This window comes from Heterocephalus glaber, unplaced genomic scaffold (assembly GCF_053883595.1).
Source record: "Heterocephalus glaber isolate CG9 unplaced genomic scaffold, H.glaber_assembly_v1.0 deba00001442, whole genome shotgun sequence".
NCBI lineage: Eukaryota > Metazoa > Chordata > Mammalia > Rodentia > Bathyergidae > Heterocephalus > Heterocephalus glaber.
The window spans coordinates 44,811,134-44,829,255 of NW_028258296.1; the positions used below are offsets into that span (position 1 = coordinate 44,811,134).

General features: G+C 46.9%; 1 protein-coding gene across 3 annotated transcripts in view; it reads left to right on the forward strand.

Annotated features, from left to right (window-relative positions):
- The window catches only part of Slc6a17 (solute carrier family 6 member 17), a 109,649-nt gene that overhangs the window by 81,136 nt on the left and 10,391 nt on the right, over positions 1-18,122 (forward strand). For all 3 annotated transcript variants that reach the window (XM_087213244.1, XM_004853674.4, XM_021265629.2), the window contains 4 exons: positions 2,373-2,530; positions 3,526-3,652; positions 4,383-4,564; positions 6,687-6,797. In XM_087213244.1, coding sequence (XP_087069370.1) covers positions 2,373-2,530; positions 3,526-3,652; positions 4,383-4,564; positions 6,687-6,797 — 578 coding nt within the window. The remainder of the gene's footprint in view (positions 1-2,372; positions 2,531-3,525; positions 3,653-4,382; positions 4,565-6,686; positions 6,798-18,122) is intronic.

An 18,122-nucleotide genomic window follows, 5' to 3' on the forward strand; every position in this document is an offset into this window, starting at 1 on the left:
GAAAGAGGCAAATGTTCTTTAAGTGTTTACTATAGGTAACTGATTTCCCCCTTACAACAGCTCTAAGCGATAGGAATAGGATTGAGGTATGTGAAATGGCCTTTCTGTAAGTAAAAACATAGTCAAATATCAGTAATTTCATACAATTCTACCCTAATATTTTTGTCCTCTTCTTTACACAGATGATAAAAAAACAGCACAGAGAAAGCAAGTAATTCGAAGCCATATAGTTACTTACATGGCAGAGCCAGGATTCAAGTCTGGGAGGTTTGGCTTCAGGATCTAGTTCTTAGCTTCTTCTTAACGCACATCTCAACAGTCTAGGGCTAAGGGGTCTTTAAAATCTCATGAATAAACTCATGGTTTTCCAGAAGCAAGGCACAGGGTATAGATTGAGACATAGACTGTTAGAGATCCAGGGAACCACAAAGTCCAAACTCCACTTGCCTGTGGCCACATTCTGCTAAATTTCCTAATTCCCTGACCTGTTCAGACCTCAGGCTCCAGTGGCTACTGGAACATCAAAAGAGATCCAGTTGTGTCCCTAAGTTATATTTTGTAAAAGGGAAGAGGGAGGTCTTGCACTTCCAAGTGATTTTAGCAAACGTTAGTGTACCAAAGTGCCTCTGCTTAACCACAGATTCTGCATACCTAGACTGCACACAGCCCCCTGAGCACTCTGATCAGCTGGACCTCGGCGTGGGCAAGAGACCTGCAGTCAAGTCAGCATCCTTCAGGCTAGCTGAAGTGCACAGGGCCTGAGTGGTAGGAGGCCAGGGTCCAGTCTGCCTCAGGATCACTCTAGGACAGCTCCTACCTGGAGGCTCTCCCCAGTTCTTTGGTGGTGGTGGTGAGATAGAAGAATCCACAGAAGGTGCCAACCTACTTTGCGAACACCCTGACACCTGTCTCACTGCCCATCTTGCCCCCTCCAAGCACCCTGGGACAAAATACAAAACCAGCGAGACTATCTCCCTTTACCTTCCTGCAGCAGAGCAGGTCCACCCAGACCAAAGGCTGAGTTACAGAGAGACCCAGGGGTCTACACCTGTGGTCCTTCAGGCCCTCCCTCCATTGAGAGCCATGATGGGGCTGCTTGTTAATGACACACTGGATGTGTGTGTGATGAGATGGATACTGTTCTATAGGACTCAGAAGCTTTCCTGGAAACTTTCCTGATATTTCCACTGAAGCTCGGCCACTCCCTGGGCATCCATGTGCTCAGTTGGCCCTGGGTAACGAGTCTTTGATGAGTGGGTACACACAAGTTTGATATTGCTCATGTGAATCCAAGAGTCCTGTCTTCCCACGTCTGTGCCTTCTGTTGCTCCAGTACTTCCCACTGCCCGTGCCTGGCATAGAGGGGACCCACACTAGGTATCTGTTGCCAAGTGCCAGGTTTTGTGCCTAGGAGATGCCCAACCCCCAGGTCTGTTGGCAGATTGGGCACATGTATGTCATGTTATAGGGACAGAACAGTGTGGCTGGGGGGTGCTTCTAGAGACTCCTGACTTGTGAGCTTAGTCTGGAAGTACTGGGTGACCATCAGGGCCCTGGTGAGCAGGGCAGGCCTGACCGTGTTTGATACTGGCTGACAATGCTGCTAACAGGACTAGGTTGCTGGCACGGCTCTCAGTGGGGTACACTCGTCTGTGTCTGGATGTGGTTTTAATTCTCTTGCTAAATGCCCTGTCACTTAGAATTGAGATTGTGTCTATAGTAAGGCTTAGGACAGCGAGATTAATTTATCATCTGGAATCTTTAGTGAGATTCATTCTATCCTTTATGATCCTCCTGACTGCACTTTGCTGAATGGCTAATTTCTCTTCTGTTCCTCCCAATTAGCTGTGGATTAATGGCAACGTTGGTTAGACCCCCTCTCCTTGGAGAATTTCCAAATCTGCTTCCCTGGAGCTGCCCAGTCTGCTGCATCAGCATCTGGTTGAGATGTGGACAGGCTAGGCCTGTGAGGGCATGTGAGCAGGGTCCATGCCGTCTGGACCACTTCCCTGTGAATGTAGACAGGTGTCCACAGAGAGTCTCCTGAGGTGACTATGTCTGTCTGCTTGGACATGTGGGTCCCTGAGAGGCAGGGAGGTATTATCTGTCTCTGAACCTAGTCTGGTGAGCAGGAGACATTGATATACATATGGTTCCTCCTTTAGCATTTTTGGGGGTCAAAGAGAAGGAGGGTGGGCCATTATAGGGTAGGTCACAGGCATGAGCCAGGCCGTTCACAGAGGAGTCTCAGGCCTGGGAACAATGTGCAGGTAATCCAAGATGTGGCAGAGACTTCAGGACAACACTGCCACCCCTTACCTCACTCTGTTGTGCTGTAGTCACACTCTGACCCCCTTGCCCTCTCCCTACAGGTGCCTACCTGGTGCCCTACCTGGTGCTGCTGATCATCATTGGCATCCCCCTCTTCTTCCTGGAGCTGGCTGTGGGCCAGAGGATCCGCCGTGGCAGCATCGGTGTGTGGCACTACGTGTGTCCCCGCCTGGGAGGCATTGGCTTTTCCAGCTGCATTGTGAGTCCAGGGTTGGGGGCAGACCCTAAGTGGAAAACAGAGGGACTACTGGAGAGGTGGTCACCAGGTTTACAGGCTAGAGTCCTGGACCAAAACAAAAATGGCGAGGGAACCAGGATAGGCTGGTATACAGCTGCTGTTCCAGGGCCACAGTCACTATATTTCCTAAACTGAGAGGACCACACTGCCTGAAACAACATGTGCTATTTGCAGTTGGTGCAAAAGTAGAAAAGTTGGGGCATGTGCACAAAGTAGCCCTGGAACATCTCAGCCAGGGTCCTCTGGGGATATGTGGACCCTCCTGGATACTCACCTCTACTTACCAGCCCATCAGCTCCCCACAAGAGTGGTCCAGAAACTTCACTGCTCCCTGAGACATTCAGGCCCCTGGAAGGGACCCCTCCATATCCAGGTTGGATGCAGCAAATCCCTGCTGATAAAACATTGCTTTCAAAGAAACCCCTAGGGTCCTCCCTCAGAGTCCATGTACTCTTATTTTAAATAAAATTCTTCTAAGCTTAGTGATTGTATTTCTGAGAAATGAAAAGTGATCTTTTTCTAGAGGCAGGCTACTAATCCTACCAAAGAGAGAGTAGCATCCTGAGAGAGAGGAGGACATAGGAAACCAGTAGTCTACAAAAATCTCAAAAATCATAGCTGCCTGAGGCCATTTTCCATACGGGCAAAACCCACTCATGCCTCCATGGTCCTGGAAGCAGCTCCAGTCAGAATCCTGAGCCCTCTGGAAATGACAGGGAAGGGCTCTAACTATCTTAGAAGAATTTCAAACTGGAAGGCATTAACATTTTAAAGGGTTTGTTGCGTACAAGAGAAAACATGAATAACCAAAGGATTCTTTTGTGGGTTTCCTGAGTTCCTTCACTACCACACCTCTGTGTTCTAAGTTGGCCTGTGCTGCTGGGTCTTGGTTGGCGTGTGGGTGGGGGTGGCGTTGCCTGCAGCCTCAGTGACCCTGCCCTGGGACTTGTCTTCAGGTCTGCCTCTTTGTCGGGCTATATTATAATGTGATCATCGGATGGAGCATCTTCTACTTCTTTAAGTCCTTCCAGTACCCACTGCCCTGGAGTGAATGTCCTGTCATCAGGAATGGGACTGTAGCAGGCAAGTGTGGGACTCTGAGGTGCCCTAGTTGGGGACTCCAGCCAGCCCCCTTCCAAGAAGGAGTCTAACAAGCTTAGTGCACAGATTTGGGATTTCACTGACTCCTTGTGTCACCTTGGGCAAGCCACTTAACACTCCTGGCCCTCCTTTCCCCTTCCCCGGCGCAAGTGAGCTCTTTCTGGCCTATCAAACAGGGTTTCACAGGACACTAGATAAAATAATGAGTATAGGTAAAATGGGGAATTGTGGCCCTTGTTTAGTTGTTAAGAACTACTCTGTGTTATTCTAACACCACGTTATCTGGGAATAAACTTAATTTGTATGCCAGTTCTTCAAAGTGCTCGGTGATTATAACCCACTTCACAAATGGGGACACTGGGGCCCTGAAGTCACTTTCCCATGTTCACAACATCCATTTAACCAGTAAACCAGTAAACCAATTCATCCAGGTTTCCAGCTTCTATCTTAGGAACTTCCCCTGAGGACCTGTAGGCCAATTCAGCCTGGCCCTTCCTACCTTCCACAGATAGACATGGGCATGAGGTGATAGGGGTGGGATTAGCCAGGTCACTGTGTCCTGAAGTCCCCCATAAAGGCCCAGAATTGGCCAGACCCTGCTAGATTACGGCTGATCCAGAGTGAGCACAAGCCCTTCTGGAAGCACTCCTTCAGCCACCCCTCTCCCACTGCTGTCAACACTGAGGCCCCGGGGACTGTGCTGTGGTTTCAGTGGTGGAGGCAGAGTGTGAGAAGAGCTCAGCCACTACCTACTTCTGGTACCGAGAAGCCTTGGACATCTCCAACTCCATCTCCGAGAGTGGAGGCCTCAACTGGAAGATGACGCTGTGCCTCCTTGTGGCCTGGAGCATTGTTGGCATGGCTGTTGTCAAGGGCATCCAATCTTCTGGCAAGGTGAGTTGGGGGAAGGCAGCAGAAAGATGCAGAAGGCAGGGGCAGGAATTCCTAGTCACTAGTGTAGGGCCCTTCAGGAGGGCTGGGACTCTGGATGGCTCAGGACAATGGGACTGGCCTCCAGGGGAGGGAGTATTGTTGCAGTGTCCAGCCTTCCAGGTGTGGGCTTGCTGGAAAAACCATTGCCCCGGCTCCATCTGTCTCTGTGCTCAGATAAATCAGGCCTGCTATGCAGACATTAAAGAGAAGAAAAAGGAGAATATTGACCCAGGGCCATCTGTCTATGTTTGGGTCCTTCAGATTCCCAAGAAAACCCCTAAAGTAGGTTGCTCTGAGTGACTTGGGGTGAAAACCTTGAGATTGCTATTGGAGGCTGATCAATCCTCCAATCACCTGACCAAGAGTACAGTGGCAGGATAATAAAAGACAAGACAAGATCTTAATGGATAAATGGGGGGCCCAGGACAGTCAAAGCTCTTATCAGGCTAAGACACTGTCTCCTGGAGCTTGCCACTATTTACTTAACACACAGCTTCTAGGAGGGGTAAGGGGCATGTAAGGGGCATGCAAAGAACAGTGGAGTGGAGAGCACTGACTCAAGCAGGGTCCTAGCAACAGGGGAACAAAACATTCTAGCAAGAACAGCTCATAAATTAATGGGAAATTTGTTTCTTCCCATAGATTAACTTTTGCCTCTATAGGAGTTTTCTGTATGAGTCATCCTTCCCTTAGCTGCACTATTGTCTTGCAATCCAAGATATCACAGCGTCACAAATCATTGAGACCCCTGCTGTGACCAGTGGTGTGGGGAGTTGTTCTTTCTCACACACCAGCTGCTGGCTCTTCAGGCAAGCCATCGTGGCCTAATAGACTCAGACTTTTGATACATGAATTTGTAATTTGCTCAGGGTGGTCTCTATCAGGTTGCCTTGTCTACAACTAAAGGGCCAAGAGCACAGGTGGATGCTCTGAGTGAAGGGGGCCTCAGAGTCCTGTAGGCAGCTCACCAGTGGTCCGATCTCTGAGGTGGTATGCACTAGCCAAGTCCCACACACCTTCCCTCACAGCTCAGGTCCCTTCTAAAGAAAGGCCTTTTCTTATTTGTCACTTTTCAGTATTCATGGACCTCTAGAAATAGGAAAGATCCTGTAGCCCTGTCCACTTATTTTACAGATGAGGAAACTGAGCCAGAGAGGGGAAGGCACCTCACCTAATATCTCAGAGCCGGAATTGAGGCTCCAAGTTCTTTTTTATTTTTGGGTACCGGGGATCAAACTTGGGACCTTGCACTTTCGAGGCAGGTGGCAGAACCACTGAACTAAATCCCCAGCCCTCCAAGTTCTTCATTGAACTTGACAAGGCAACAAGATAAGCTCTGGAAAGGTGATGTCATCCTAGCCATGGACTTCCCTGTCCAGAGCCCAAAACAACAGCTGACATTTCACGGCACATGTCAGGACTGCCACATATATGAACACACTTGATCCTCAACCTTATGAATTAGGAATTATTGCACCTATTTTAGAAATAGGGAAATAGAAACACACCGAGGTTAAGTAGATAACGAGAAGCCACATAGCTGGTAAGTAGCACAGGCAGAGTCAAATCTTAGTCTGTTAGCTCTGAATAACACACCCTCTTAGTCTCTCTGCCATTCACCACATGGCCCTGAGATTTGTTTCAGAGGAGCAGATGTTTGTAGGCCAGGCTTACAAGATCAAGGCCTCTTTCTGATGGTCTTTGCTTGGGGCTTTGTCTATGTCCTTCTGTCACAGGAGCTCTAAGGACAGGGAAGGTCTTTGAAGGGTCTGTTGGGAAAATTAGGAGAGACAGTACAGGGTTCCCTCACCTCTAGGCAGCCATTAGCCCAGCCCACCAGTCCTTAGAAAGGCAATCAAGGCCCAGCCACTCCCATGCTGGCTCCACCTTGTCCTGTTTCTGCTTCTGCCTGGGCTCAGAGCCAGGTGTGGGGGGGGGGTTGGCTCCATGCCTGAGGGCTCTAGGGGTCTGTTTTCCACTGCCTGATATCAGAAGAGGTTCTTATGGCCCGCTGTGAACAAGGAGGGGCATACCAGCTGGAGGAAGGGCTCTGCTTGATGGTGGGTCCCTGTCCTCCCTGCAGGTGATGTATTTCAGCTCCCTCTTTCCCTACGTGGTGCTGGCCTGCTTCCTGGTCCGAGGGCTCCTGCTGCGAGGGGCTATTGATGGCATCCTACATATGTTCACTCCTAAGGTAAGAACTGTGGCTCCCACCTGCTGGAGAACACTGACATGTCCAAAGGGCCTGGTCAGCTCTCTGCAGTTTAACATACACCGAGCACCTGCTGAGTGTCAGATGTCCTGCCAGACCCTAGAGGGGTGCACAAGGAATGAGACCATAAGCTCTGTCTTCAAGGTTCCAAGGAGAGTGATGTCACGTCACGTCAACTTGAGTAGAATCAGAAAAAAATGTCAGGGAAGAATGACATCTGAAATAAGCCTTAGGAAGCAGGTAGGATTTCACTGAGTACCAGTAAGACATTGTAGTCAAAGAAAATCATGTGAGCAAGGGTGTGGAAAAGCTCTGAACATGCATGAAGAAATTGACTGGGACATGAGGTGGGTACAGGGAGCACCATTCATTCATTTACTCATGGGGAGGTTTCATTTTGTGGATCTGTGACAGCAGGAACCAAGATGACACCAAAGAAAGGAGAGCTTCCCCTGAGAATGCCAGTTTGGACCATCATCTGTGGCGCAAGGTTGCTACTTTACCAACTGTAATAGGCCACACAGATAGTGATTTAACTGTATGGAACCTGTTTACTCTTCCTCTCAGTCCCCTCAATAGCCCTTGAGGGAGACGAGCAAGATCTTTGTTCACATTTCACAGTAGGTAAACCAAGGTACAGGAATTCCAAAGGTGTGTGCCCAGCTTTCCTGAAGGTGGTCTGCATCCTGACTTTGCCCCTCAGTGACCACTAGACACAGCCGACATGGTCAGTTCACTGGGAAATAAACAAATGTCAAGTGCAAGTCAACATGCCCTTTAATTTCCTCCAAGCAATGTATTTTAATAACCCCAGCTGGTGGGCTCAAAAGGCCACCTCCAAATGCTAACTGGTCAGAAACAGCCATCAGGGACCTGCTGAGACCCCAGCCCATGGGTTCAGGGTCAGAACTTGGCTAACTAGGTGGAGGCCATAGTGGTCAGTAGTTCCACCTAGCATATGTACACACTCACAGACACACACACGCACACCTCTTTACACAGACTGCTCACACCAGATAACAAAAGAGGAGCATAGACCTAACAGGGCCTGAAATTCCAGTTCCTCCTGACTCCCCTGCTTGGCTGCTATGAGCAGGAACCTGATGTTTGGATGGTGGCCATGGCCATGGTACATGCTACCCACACAGTGCACAGTGGCCCTAGGTATCCTTAGACTGAACACCTGAGGTTTCTACATGAGCACCACAAAGGCTCACAGTGTGAGGCACTTGGTGACTCTGGAGATGTGAATGTGCACCCTGGCCATGCTGCCAAACACATATCTGACAAGGAAAAAATGCTAACCTGGTTTCTTTTGGGTAAGTGGCCATGAGAAGAAAGGCAGTTGCTCTTATGAATTACTTCAATTATAGTGTAGAATCATGATCGAAAGTGTTCACTTTAGCTTTTGAGCTTTATGAGGGAATTATATGCTCTGGTGATGTTCATCAATATAGAGATTACAAAGATCTCCAAATGGGCCCCCTGATGGTGCAGGAATCGAGGAGCAGACTCATTGAAATCAGCCACTGGCCCCAACACATACAGCGCTGCTCCCTATCGGATCAGACACTCTTTAAAACATCTCTTTACTTATTCAGTAACTCAGGCTGTTATCCTATACCTAATAATAAGCATTCTTAAGAAATAAAATATTATAGAAGCCATTAAAGTGCCTGCATAACCCTTACTGATCCCAAAGATAAGCACTGTCTTAGTCCACTTACGCTGCTATAAAAAAAATACTTTAGACCAAGTAGTTGGTAAGCAATAGAAATTTATTGCTTATGGTCCCTAGAGTCTGGGAAGGACAAAATCAACGCATCAACAGATTTTATATCTGGTAAGAACTCACCCTCTGCTTCAAAAATGGCTTTTGCTTATTCCTCACATGGTGGAATTGGAAAGGAACTCTTCTGAACCTTTTTTTTAAAAAAATAAGGCCACTAATCCCATTCATGGGAGTAGAACTCTTGTGACTTAATCACTTCCCAAAGGCCTCATCTCTTACTACTGTCACATTACACATTAGGTTCCAACTCCAAATTTGCGGGGAGGATACCATTTAGGCCACAGCAATCATTCTCCTGATTTTGGGATTTATCCTAATACGTTATAAAATGTATAAAATTTGTTATACACATATGTATATCCATAAACAACATGTAGCATTTGTGCATACTCTTAAACTTTATGTAAATGCCACCATATTATATATCCTTCTGTGACTTGCTTTTATTTTTGTTTAAATTGCTTTTGAGTTTTACTCAAATATATATATAATATATTTATATTATATATATATATCCACTACATCCATTTTGCTGCTATATAGTATTCCACTGCAATAGTAAACTAAAATTTATTCATTCTCTGGTTGATGATCATTTGAACTATTTCCACCTTTCATCATTGCTAATAATGCTCCAATAATCATTACAGGGGTCTCTATGTGCACAAATTTCTTCAGAGTGTATATGTTTAAAAGTTGAATTATTTCAAAGGGTATGGATATCTTCAGGCAAAATGCTCTCTAAAGTGTTTGTATTCGTTGGCACTCCTGCCAGTTGTATATGAGAATCCCACTTACTCCACATTTGTCAGACTTCAATTTTTGCCAATCTGATGGATAGGGAATGGGAGGAATGAATTCTGAACAACAAGGACTCTTTCTTATTCCATTGTGTGAACCCACCTTAGCGTTTTCAGAGACCAGAGTCTTCATGAGTTGAGAATTTAAAAATCAGGTCCAGAACACCCAAAAGGAGCCAAATCCCCAAGAATCAGGGTGGTGCAACCCTGACCTCCAGGTCTGGACAGAGGCTAGGGCCCATCTTGACACCTTGCCCACTGGGAAGTTCTATTGTGCAACTCCTACCTACAACCTTAAATGGCCGAATTGAGCAGGTAGGTGAGGTTTAAAGGGCCTCAGAGGCCAAACTCCTCCACCAAGACCCACGAACAATTTGTGCCACTGTTTGCTTGAGACAAGGGAGATCAACTTGGGCAAAGTTCATGTTTACAAATTCCTCCACATCATCTGCAAAAAAGGCAGGCCCACTCTTAGAAACAGCCACCCAACAGTCATGTGGGGCAAACAACTATTACAGAGCTGTGACTATTTCAGCCCAGGAAGAGGGAGAAATGAGGGACCCTGAAAGTCATTTCAGGTTCTTGCCCTAGGATGGTGCCATACAGTGCCAGATCACTTGCTCACAGCTGCCAGGCTGGGCACTGCTCCATCATATAGACCACAATGTAAATGATATCCCCAGGGGTGGTCCCATTTGGCAACCTGGACAAAAGTCCAAGAAAAATTTTTGACCAGAACATCTCAGAATCCATGTAGGAAAAATATAGGATCACTAACTATGTATTATGCTAAATGAACTGGAAGGTCCTCCCTCCTATAAAGTCTTCAGATACCAGGAGTAATGCAGGCTGTAGGACCTGTACTTTCAATCCATGCCTTCAAGCAACTATGGGGTATGATGATTGCAGTGTGGCCAGGGTGCCAGGACAACCCACTAGTGCCTCTGATAGGACAGTGAGTGAGTGGTGTCAGTGGCTAATGAACTTCTTGAATTTACCGGTGAGCTCTTCTCCTGATTACATTCTTTCCATTCAGTTACCAATCCAGGTCAGCATGGGTACCATGCATACAATTTGCTCATCATACAGTAATGGATTCTAGTGGGTTTTCTAACCACCCAAACTCTCAGGGAATGTTTACCAAAATCCCAACTGATCATTTCCTTGACCGAGTAATTCTACTTCTAGGAATTTGTCTTGCAGATGCACTCACATATAAGCAAAATAACAAGTGTACAATATTGGTCATTATAGCATTTTTTTTAGTAAAAAAAGATGGAAAACACCCCCAGTGTCTATCGCTAATTTTTCATTCATTCAACAAAAGTTCACTGAATGCGTGTTATGTGCCAGGCACTGTTCTGGTTCCTGGAATTCAGCAGGGAACAAAGCAGACAAACTTTCTAGCCCTTGTGGAGCTTATATGCTGGTGGGGGGAGATAGATAATCAAGATAAAGAATTGTTGATTGCTGTTGCTAGAAAGAAAAATAAAGCAGAGAAATCAGGGTTAAGGTATTTGGGCAAAAGAATTGAGTTTTAGATGGGGTAGCCCAGGAAAGCCTCACTGAGAAAGTGACATTTGAATGAAGATCTAGAGGAGGTGAGGGAGCAGGCCATGTGGAAACCTGGAGGTTGGACATTGCATTCCAAACAGGGCTGCAGTGAGTGCAAAAGGCTTGAGTTTGGAGTGCTGTGCATGTTTGAGTAGGCCAAGAGAGAGAAGCAGATGGGAAGGCAGTGAAGTTCCAGATCACGAGGGTCTGGTAGGCCAAGTAAGGACTTTGACACTTCCTCTTGGTGAAACAGAAGCCACTGGAAAGTTCTGGACATAGAAGCAGCATGATATGACCACTGTAAGCCTCTTAAGAACTGCCATAGAGAATCTGAGGGGGCAAAGGGAGAACAGAGAGACCTGCTGGAAGGGTCACCCAAGTGAGAGGTGACTGGTTTGAGCTTAGGCAGCAATGGGGGTGATGAGAGGTGGTTGGGTTGAAGATGCACTTAGGAAGCAGAGTCAACAGGATTCACTTTGGGATGGGGTGTGAGGTGTGGGTGGAGGAGAGGAATGTCCAGGTTGATTCCAGAGTCTTTTTCTCTGAGCAGCAGGAGGATGGAGTTGACATGTACAGAAACGAGGAGGATGGTGGCAGGAGCAGATTTGTTACCAGACATTCAGACTATTATTTTGGATGTGGCAGGTTAAAAATAAAGTCAAATCGATATCCAAGATGAATATGCAGTTGAATATATGAATCTGGAGGTTGTGGTTGGAGGTTCAAATCCAGGAGTCTGGGGTAATAGAATTGAAAGCCTTACATTGGTTTATAATCACATGGAGAGTGTCAGAGAACAACACTGCACTGAGCACTTGGAGCCCCGGTGTTTAGAGGTTAGGGAAGAAGTAGCTGGTGAGGGAGGAGGTGAAGGGGAAGAGAGGCACATCCATGCAAGAGGCAGAGTGGGGAAAATGCTTGAAGAAAGAGGGAATGCTCAGTCATGTCCAAAGCTGCTGAGAGGTCAGGTGATGAGGACTGAGAAATGACCCATCACTCAGAAACAGAGGTATCACTGGTGACGAAAACTGACAAAAGCTGTTTTGGTGAAGTACTGGAGAAAAAAATCTAATAGTAATAGGTTGAAAGGGAATGGGAGATGAAGAATTAGAGATGAATAATAGAGACCACTTATTTTTAGGAGTTTTGCAGTAGAAGGAAACAAAGAAATGAGAAATAGGTTAGCAAGAGGAGAGAGCCATGGGCTCAAGGGTGTTATTTCAGAATTTTTTATGATGATAAAAATAATCCATCATACACTGCTGCTGGGAATTTAAAATGGTGCAGTGGCTTTGGGAAACAGTCTAGCAGTTCCTCCAAAGGTTAAGAGTTAGCACATGCTCAAGCAATTCTACTCCTAGGCCCATGTCCAAGAGAACTGAAAACATATGTTCACACAAAAACTTGAATATGAATGCTCATAGCAGCATGATTCATAATGGACAAAAAGTAGAAACATCCTAAATGTTCATCAGCTGATCAGTGGATAAACAAAATGTGGTATAACCATACAATGGAATATTATCCAACCACAAAAAATGAAGTACAATACACACTACCAATGGAGGACCCTTGAAAACATTAAGCTTAGTGAAAGAAGCCAGGCACAAAAGACCACATCATGTATAATGCCAATTACATAAATGTCCAGAACAGGCAAATCTGTAGGGATAGAAGTGTATTAGTGGTTACATAGGGCAAGGTTAGGGAGATATGTAGAATGATTGTTATTGGGTATAGGCTTTCTTCTTGGGATGATGAAGAGGTTCTAATTTAATGTGGTAATGGTTGTACAACTCTGTGATACTGGAAATCATTGAAATCACTTTTTAAAAATCCATAAAAGAGGGAGAAATGATTTATGAGAAAGGAGGAATAGCAGGGATGAGCCCTAGGGCCCAAGTGAAGGACCTAGTCTTAGCTAGGGGTATATATTCAAGGAGTACGAGTGAGAAGTCATCGAGCGAGAGTCAAGAGTCAGGGACAAGTGATAGGCACAGCACTAAGGATCCACTGGTGGCTCACTTAAGAGTGTGCATAAACTTGGCCAACTTGGCCATCACTGGCCCTTACAGTGATCTGAGGACAGTTTTCACACCTGGATATGCCTGATAGCAGGCTACTTCCCACCACCAGGGCAGTAATGAATTTTACAATGTGTGGTTCTAAGTGCCAGGCACTATGATACTCCTCTACATACATGAACTCATCCAAATCGCCTGGCCCTAGAAGCAGAAGCCTTATTTCACAGAGAGGTTAAATAACTGTGCGGGGTGAGGCTGTGCATGGGCAAGGGCAGAGAGGGCAGCTTTCCAGGAGCTCTGGGTCTCTGGGGCATCCCAGTTCAGCATATTGAGGAAGTGTTACGGCTGGGGCAGGCAGTGTTCCATGTGGATGGAATGTTCCATAGGCAGTTCTTGTATGGCAAGTAGAAAAAAAGGAGAAACACACATGCAACCGTGTGCATTGGTGTATGTTTTGTAATATGTGTGTGTGGGCTGGTGATATATGCAGAAACATCACTGGGGGGTACCCAGGAAGCTGATGTCAGTTACATCTGGGGAAGAAGAACTGGGCTTCTGAGGTCCGGGGGCAAGGGAAAGGAGACCACAGGATCAAGGGTGCATGTAACTCTTAGAGAAGATAAGTGGAGGCCCTGAGTGATTCAATGGCTCATGGATAGAGGTCAGTGGTAGAACTTCTTCACTCCTGCCAGTAGAGCAGGGGCCTCTCAGCAGGTAGATGAAGGCAGTCCAGCTTGTGAGTGGGGGTGGGCTCAGATCGCAGCTCATCACCCAGTAGCTGGTAGGTGCTCCTTTTCCTTCAGGGCCTCTGTTTCCAAGCCTGCAGCATGGGGTACACAACAGCACCCCTGCACTGGTTGTCAGGAGAGCTCCTAGGACTGCTCCTGGCAAGAGGACAGTGCATGGTAAGCAGTAGCTATTTTTGTCCTCGTCCCTTGTGAAGGTGACACTGTTCTTGGGCAGTGGGAATCTAGCACTCCAGTGCCATCTGGTGTCTGGTGGCCCCATCTAGCTCTACACAGGCAGGTGCCGCAGCAGTGGCTGAGATGCAAGGGCAGGTGCAGGTGTCATGCACCCGCTCAGGCTAGGGCTCAACAGCTGCTTGTAGATTCAAAAAGCATCTCATGCTGGTGAGTCAAATTCCATGAAACACCTTGTTCCCTGTGTGAGGAAGTGACTCAGCCATTGTGCCAAAGAGACAGCAGGAAGCTGTTGCTTGGTTTTGGAGCAGGAACCCTGAGGAGGGTGCAAGCTTCATTTCAGAGGGAAAAGCCCATTTCCCGCCTCTCCTTTTGCAGTCATATCCTGATGTCTGGAAAGGACATGGGGGCATCCTGGTCCTGGCCTGGATTCAACCTGGCAAGAGCCTCCTTTAAAGTCAAGGAACAGGTATTCCATAGTGAAGGCATCTGAGTCTGTGTTCTCCAGATTAGTGTCGGGAATCTGTGTTCATCTCCATCAGTGAGAGTTCCTTTCAGGCGACAGAGTGGGAATGGAGATGCCGAGGGAACACTCATACAAGGGTACTTCTTCCTTGAAGGTCAAGCTTTGGCACCCACAGGTACTGTCCTGGGGCCTTTGCAGTGTTGGATTTGGGTACATCAATTTCCTTCAAAGTAGTGTAATGGGTAGGATGTAGAGGAAATGAGATTGCCAAGGTACTCATCATTGTTAAAATCAGGCAATGGATAAAGTGGAAGTTAATTATGCTATCTTCTCTATTTTTGCTGATATTATAATGAATACAAATTTTTTAAATGGAAAAATTATAGATAAAATCTTAACAAAGAAAAGGCTTTTCTTTCCTCCAAAATTGTCACATATACAGCAGTCCTGCCTTGTCCTCTGAGAAAACCCCCAGCTCTGTACCAGCTCTGAGGGCGCCACTGAGACTGTGGTGTCTCCCCTAGAGTGGCTGCCTCCACTTAGGAAATTTGGCCCTGAACAGTGACTGGGGCTAGAAATTTGTCCACATCTTGTTTTATGTTTAGGAAGTGTTGAAAACCCTAATGATGGCAAGTATTTGAGTCCCACAGATGGTCTGGAACTTTTTATAAAAATTATAGTAATGTTTGTTATAGCTCAAACAAGAATACTTACCAAAAAGGTGGGGGAGGGGGAGAGACCCAGAATTACACAGTAATCGCTTTATAAAATAGAAGTTTCAAGTCCTACGAAACTTCCTGTCTTAGAAGACCATATCTCAGTCCGAAAAGGCTGGTAGAGCTTCACAGCCCCTCATCTGCTCCTTCTGCTCAGCTCACAGCCCCAAGGAGTCAGGTCAGCCTTTGTCTGTCTCTCTTGCTCCCCACTCCATCCACGTCCAAGGCACAGTTTATATAGACGCAGACAGGGGATGGGCTCCAGCCCCAGGCACAAATTTCTGGAAGAAAGACAGACACAAATTCTGCGATGTGGACATTGACAAGAACTGGGAGAGTCCAGGGACTATGGCTGGCTCTGCTACAGGAAGTCGGGAAAAGCTTCAAAGAGGAGTGATATGTGTGCTGGGTTTGAGAAATAAATAGTTCACCAGAAAGTGAGTAGGAGGAAGGGAATTCTAGGCAGAGGGCACAGCTAGGGCCAACACCAGATGTGTGAAAGACCATAGTGCTTCAGTACTGCATTTAGAGTATTCAGAACATAGAGGAATGAATAATGATTTTCCAGAAGACAATGGGAAGCTTTTGAAGATTTTCATCATGCACAGGACATGACTAGAGCTTTTCTATCTCAACCTGCACTCTAAAATCTCGCACTTAATACTAGCTGGAACCTAAATGACCATGGCTTTCCTGGGAGGTGTCAGCTTCTAGGCTGAAGGTGTCAGCTTCCAGGCTCCAGCAGAGTGGAAGAACTATCACAATGGCCACCCATGGACACCATGAAGGCTAACTTGTCTCCCCTCACTTCTGGAGCGTTTGGAGAGGATCATTTAAAACCTTCACCCAAAAGAAAAGAGTTACAGAAATTTTTTCTCAGGAAAACTATGATTATTTTCTCCTTTTTGTAATCTCCGAATCTCTATTAAGGTGTAGACAGGCCCCTATTTACTTACCCACAACACTGAAATCCCAAGGGCTTTGAAAAACAAATGTGTGGTTTTGCTTTGTTCTCCCAAACTCTTTTGGAGACAAAACAACCTGCACAGATGTGATGCTATTTATAGCCTTTATTGATTCACTTGGTGTGAAAATTCATATTCTGCTGCAGAAATCCTAATGTGTTGGATTACAGGGTGCTTCCCCAGGCCTTGCTGGGGGGAATTATATAATTATGTGGCATATGAACCATCTTACCTTCCTAAAATTACAAACAGACCTGAAGTCCAAAACCAGTCTGACCCCGGGGCTTTTAGATCTTTTAGGATCTGTGGGCCTAGGTTGCTTCTGTAAAGATAATATTTCATCTTACCTTAAAACTAGACCTCCGCCTGTGCAGGTGTGTGGGCCCAGCAGTGAGGGACAGCCCTGCCACATTTCTCTGGCCATGTTAGTCTCTCATGCTCCACCATGACCATCAAAACCACTTCTGCCCCTCTGACCCCTCTCTCCTCCTCCCCTAGCACACTCTTCCCACCAGATGATTTCATATCCTGCTTTACAGAAAAATAGGCACCAAGTTCTCTCTCTAAAGGGCACCTTGAAGGGCTCTTATGGAAGACAGCTCTGCCTCTCCCCCACTTCCCTATGCTCCATCAGCTTTTATATATCATATCATCAAATCATCCCATCCCAAACAAAACTGAGACCTTATACAAAAAAGCTACCTTCATGGATTCCATTGCCTCTTCCTAATTATGCCCTTTTCCCTCCCAGCCTAAGAATAGCTGCTCCAAAGACTTGTTTATCTGCCTGGCCTCCACTTCCTCCCCTCTGCTTCTCTCCTGTCCTCCCTCCACCTGGCTTCTGCTCCTTCACTCCCGGAACAGTTCCTCTGAAGCCCGCCTGTGACCTGGCTGCCAACTCCCTCTCCTGGCGCCTGTCATTGGGCAGACTGGCCTTCATCCTCCCCATGCACCCCCTCCGTTTCCTCCTGCCTGCTTGCCTGGCTCCCTTGAGAGATTCTTCCTCTTCCCTGTGTGAAATAGCATCGGAGGTGGACTTGGCCCCAGGCAGTAGCCTCTTCTCACTGATACCTACAGCCACAGCTTTACTTCCTGCCAGGACACCCACTGTTCCCAACCCATGTCTCCAGCTCCACTCCCTCCTCTCAACACCAAACTCATCTGTCCCACTTGATATCTCTTCCTAAATGCCTTGAAGACACATCCAACCCACCCTCTGCAGAACTAATGTCTTGATCTGTGCTGCCGAATCCCACCGACCTACTTCTCTTCCCCTGTTGCCACCTTAATGTACTCAGCACACAGGCCTGAAATGTGGCTGTCACCTTGGCCTCTCCCTCTCCAATGCCTTGGTTTCTCCTGCTTAAGTCTCCTAGGCAAAGCCACCTCCACCTGGCACCTGGAACCCAGAGCGTGCTTCCTCACAGCTTTCTTGCTGCATCCATCTGCTTCTTTTGGAAATGTTCATCTGATTGGGCAGCCCCTTGGTGGTTTCGTGGATCAAATGCTTTCTTAGGATGAAGACAAGGATCCCTAAGGCCTTTGCTTGCTCCTGTCTGGCCTTGCCTGGTCCACTCCTGCCTTGTTCTTGTGCTGCAGCCAGCTTGGCTGCCACCATCTCCCTCTGCACACCAGTCTCTGTGCCAACTTGGAACATTGGCTGAATACTCCTCCTCTAACCTCCAGTGTTATCTGTGAGGTATCAGTTGGAGGATTCCTTCCCACCGAAAGCCTTGCTGACCCCTTAGAGCCTCTCAGAGCACTGTGTGCCTGGCTTTCACAGCCTTTGTCACAGTTGCAATTTAGCATCTGTTCGTGGGATCACATGACCAGTGTGCGTCTCTATAACGAAAAGGTAAACTCTAAGAGAGCTGGGACCCTGCCCACCTTTGCTCCCCAGGTCCCAGACTTAAGGGTAAAAGGAAAATTGATAGGAAAACGGCTTTGGTAATTGCCATTGCCACCCAAATGCTATTGTGGTTGAGGCTCCTAGCAGGGCTGAGAGCAGATGGAAGTCCCAGGCAAGGTCTGCCTGTCTCCAGGAAGTATCTTGGTTTTGTGCCCCAAGTT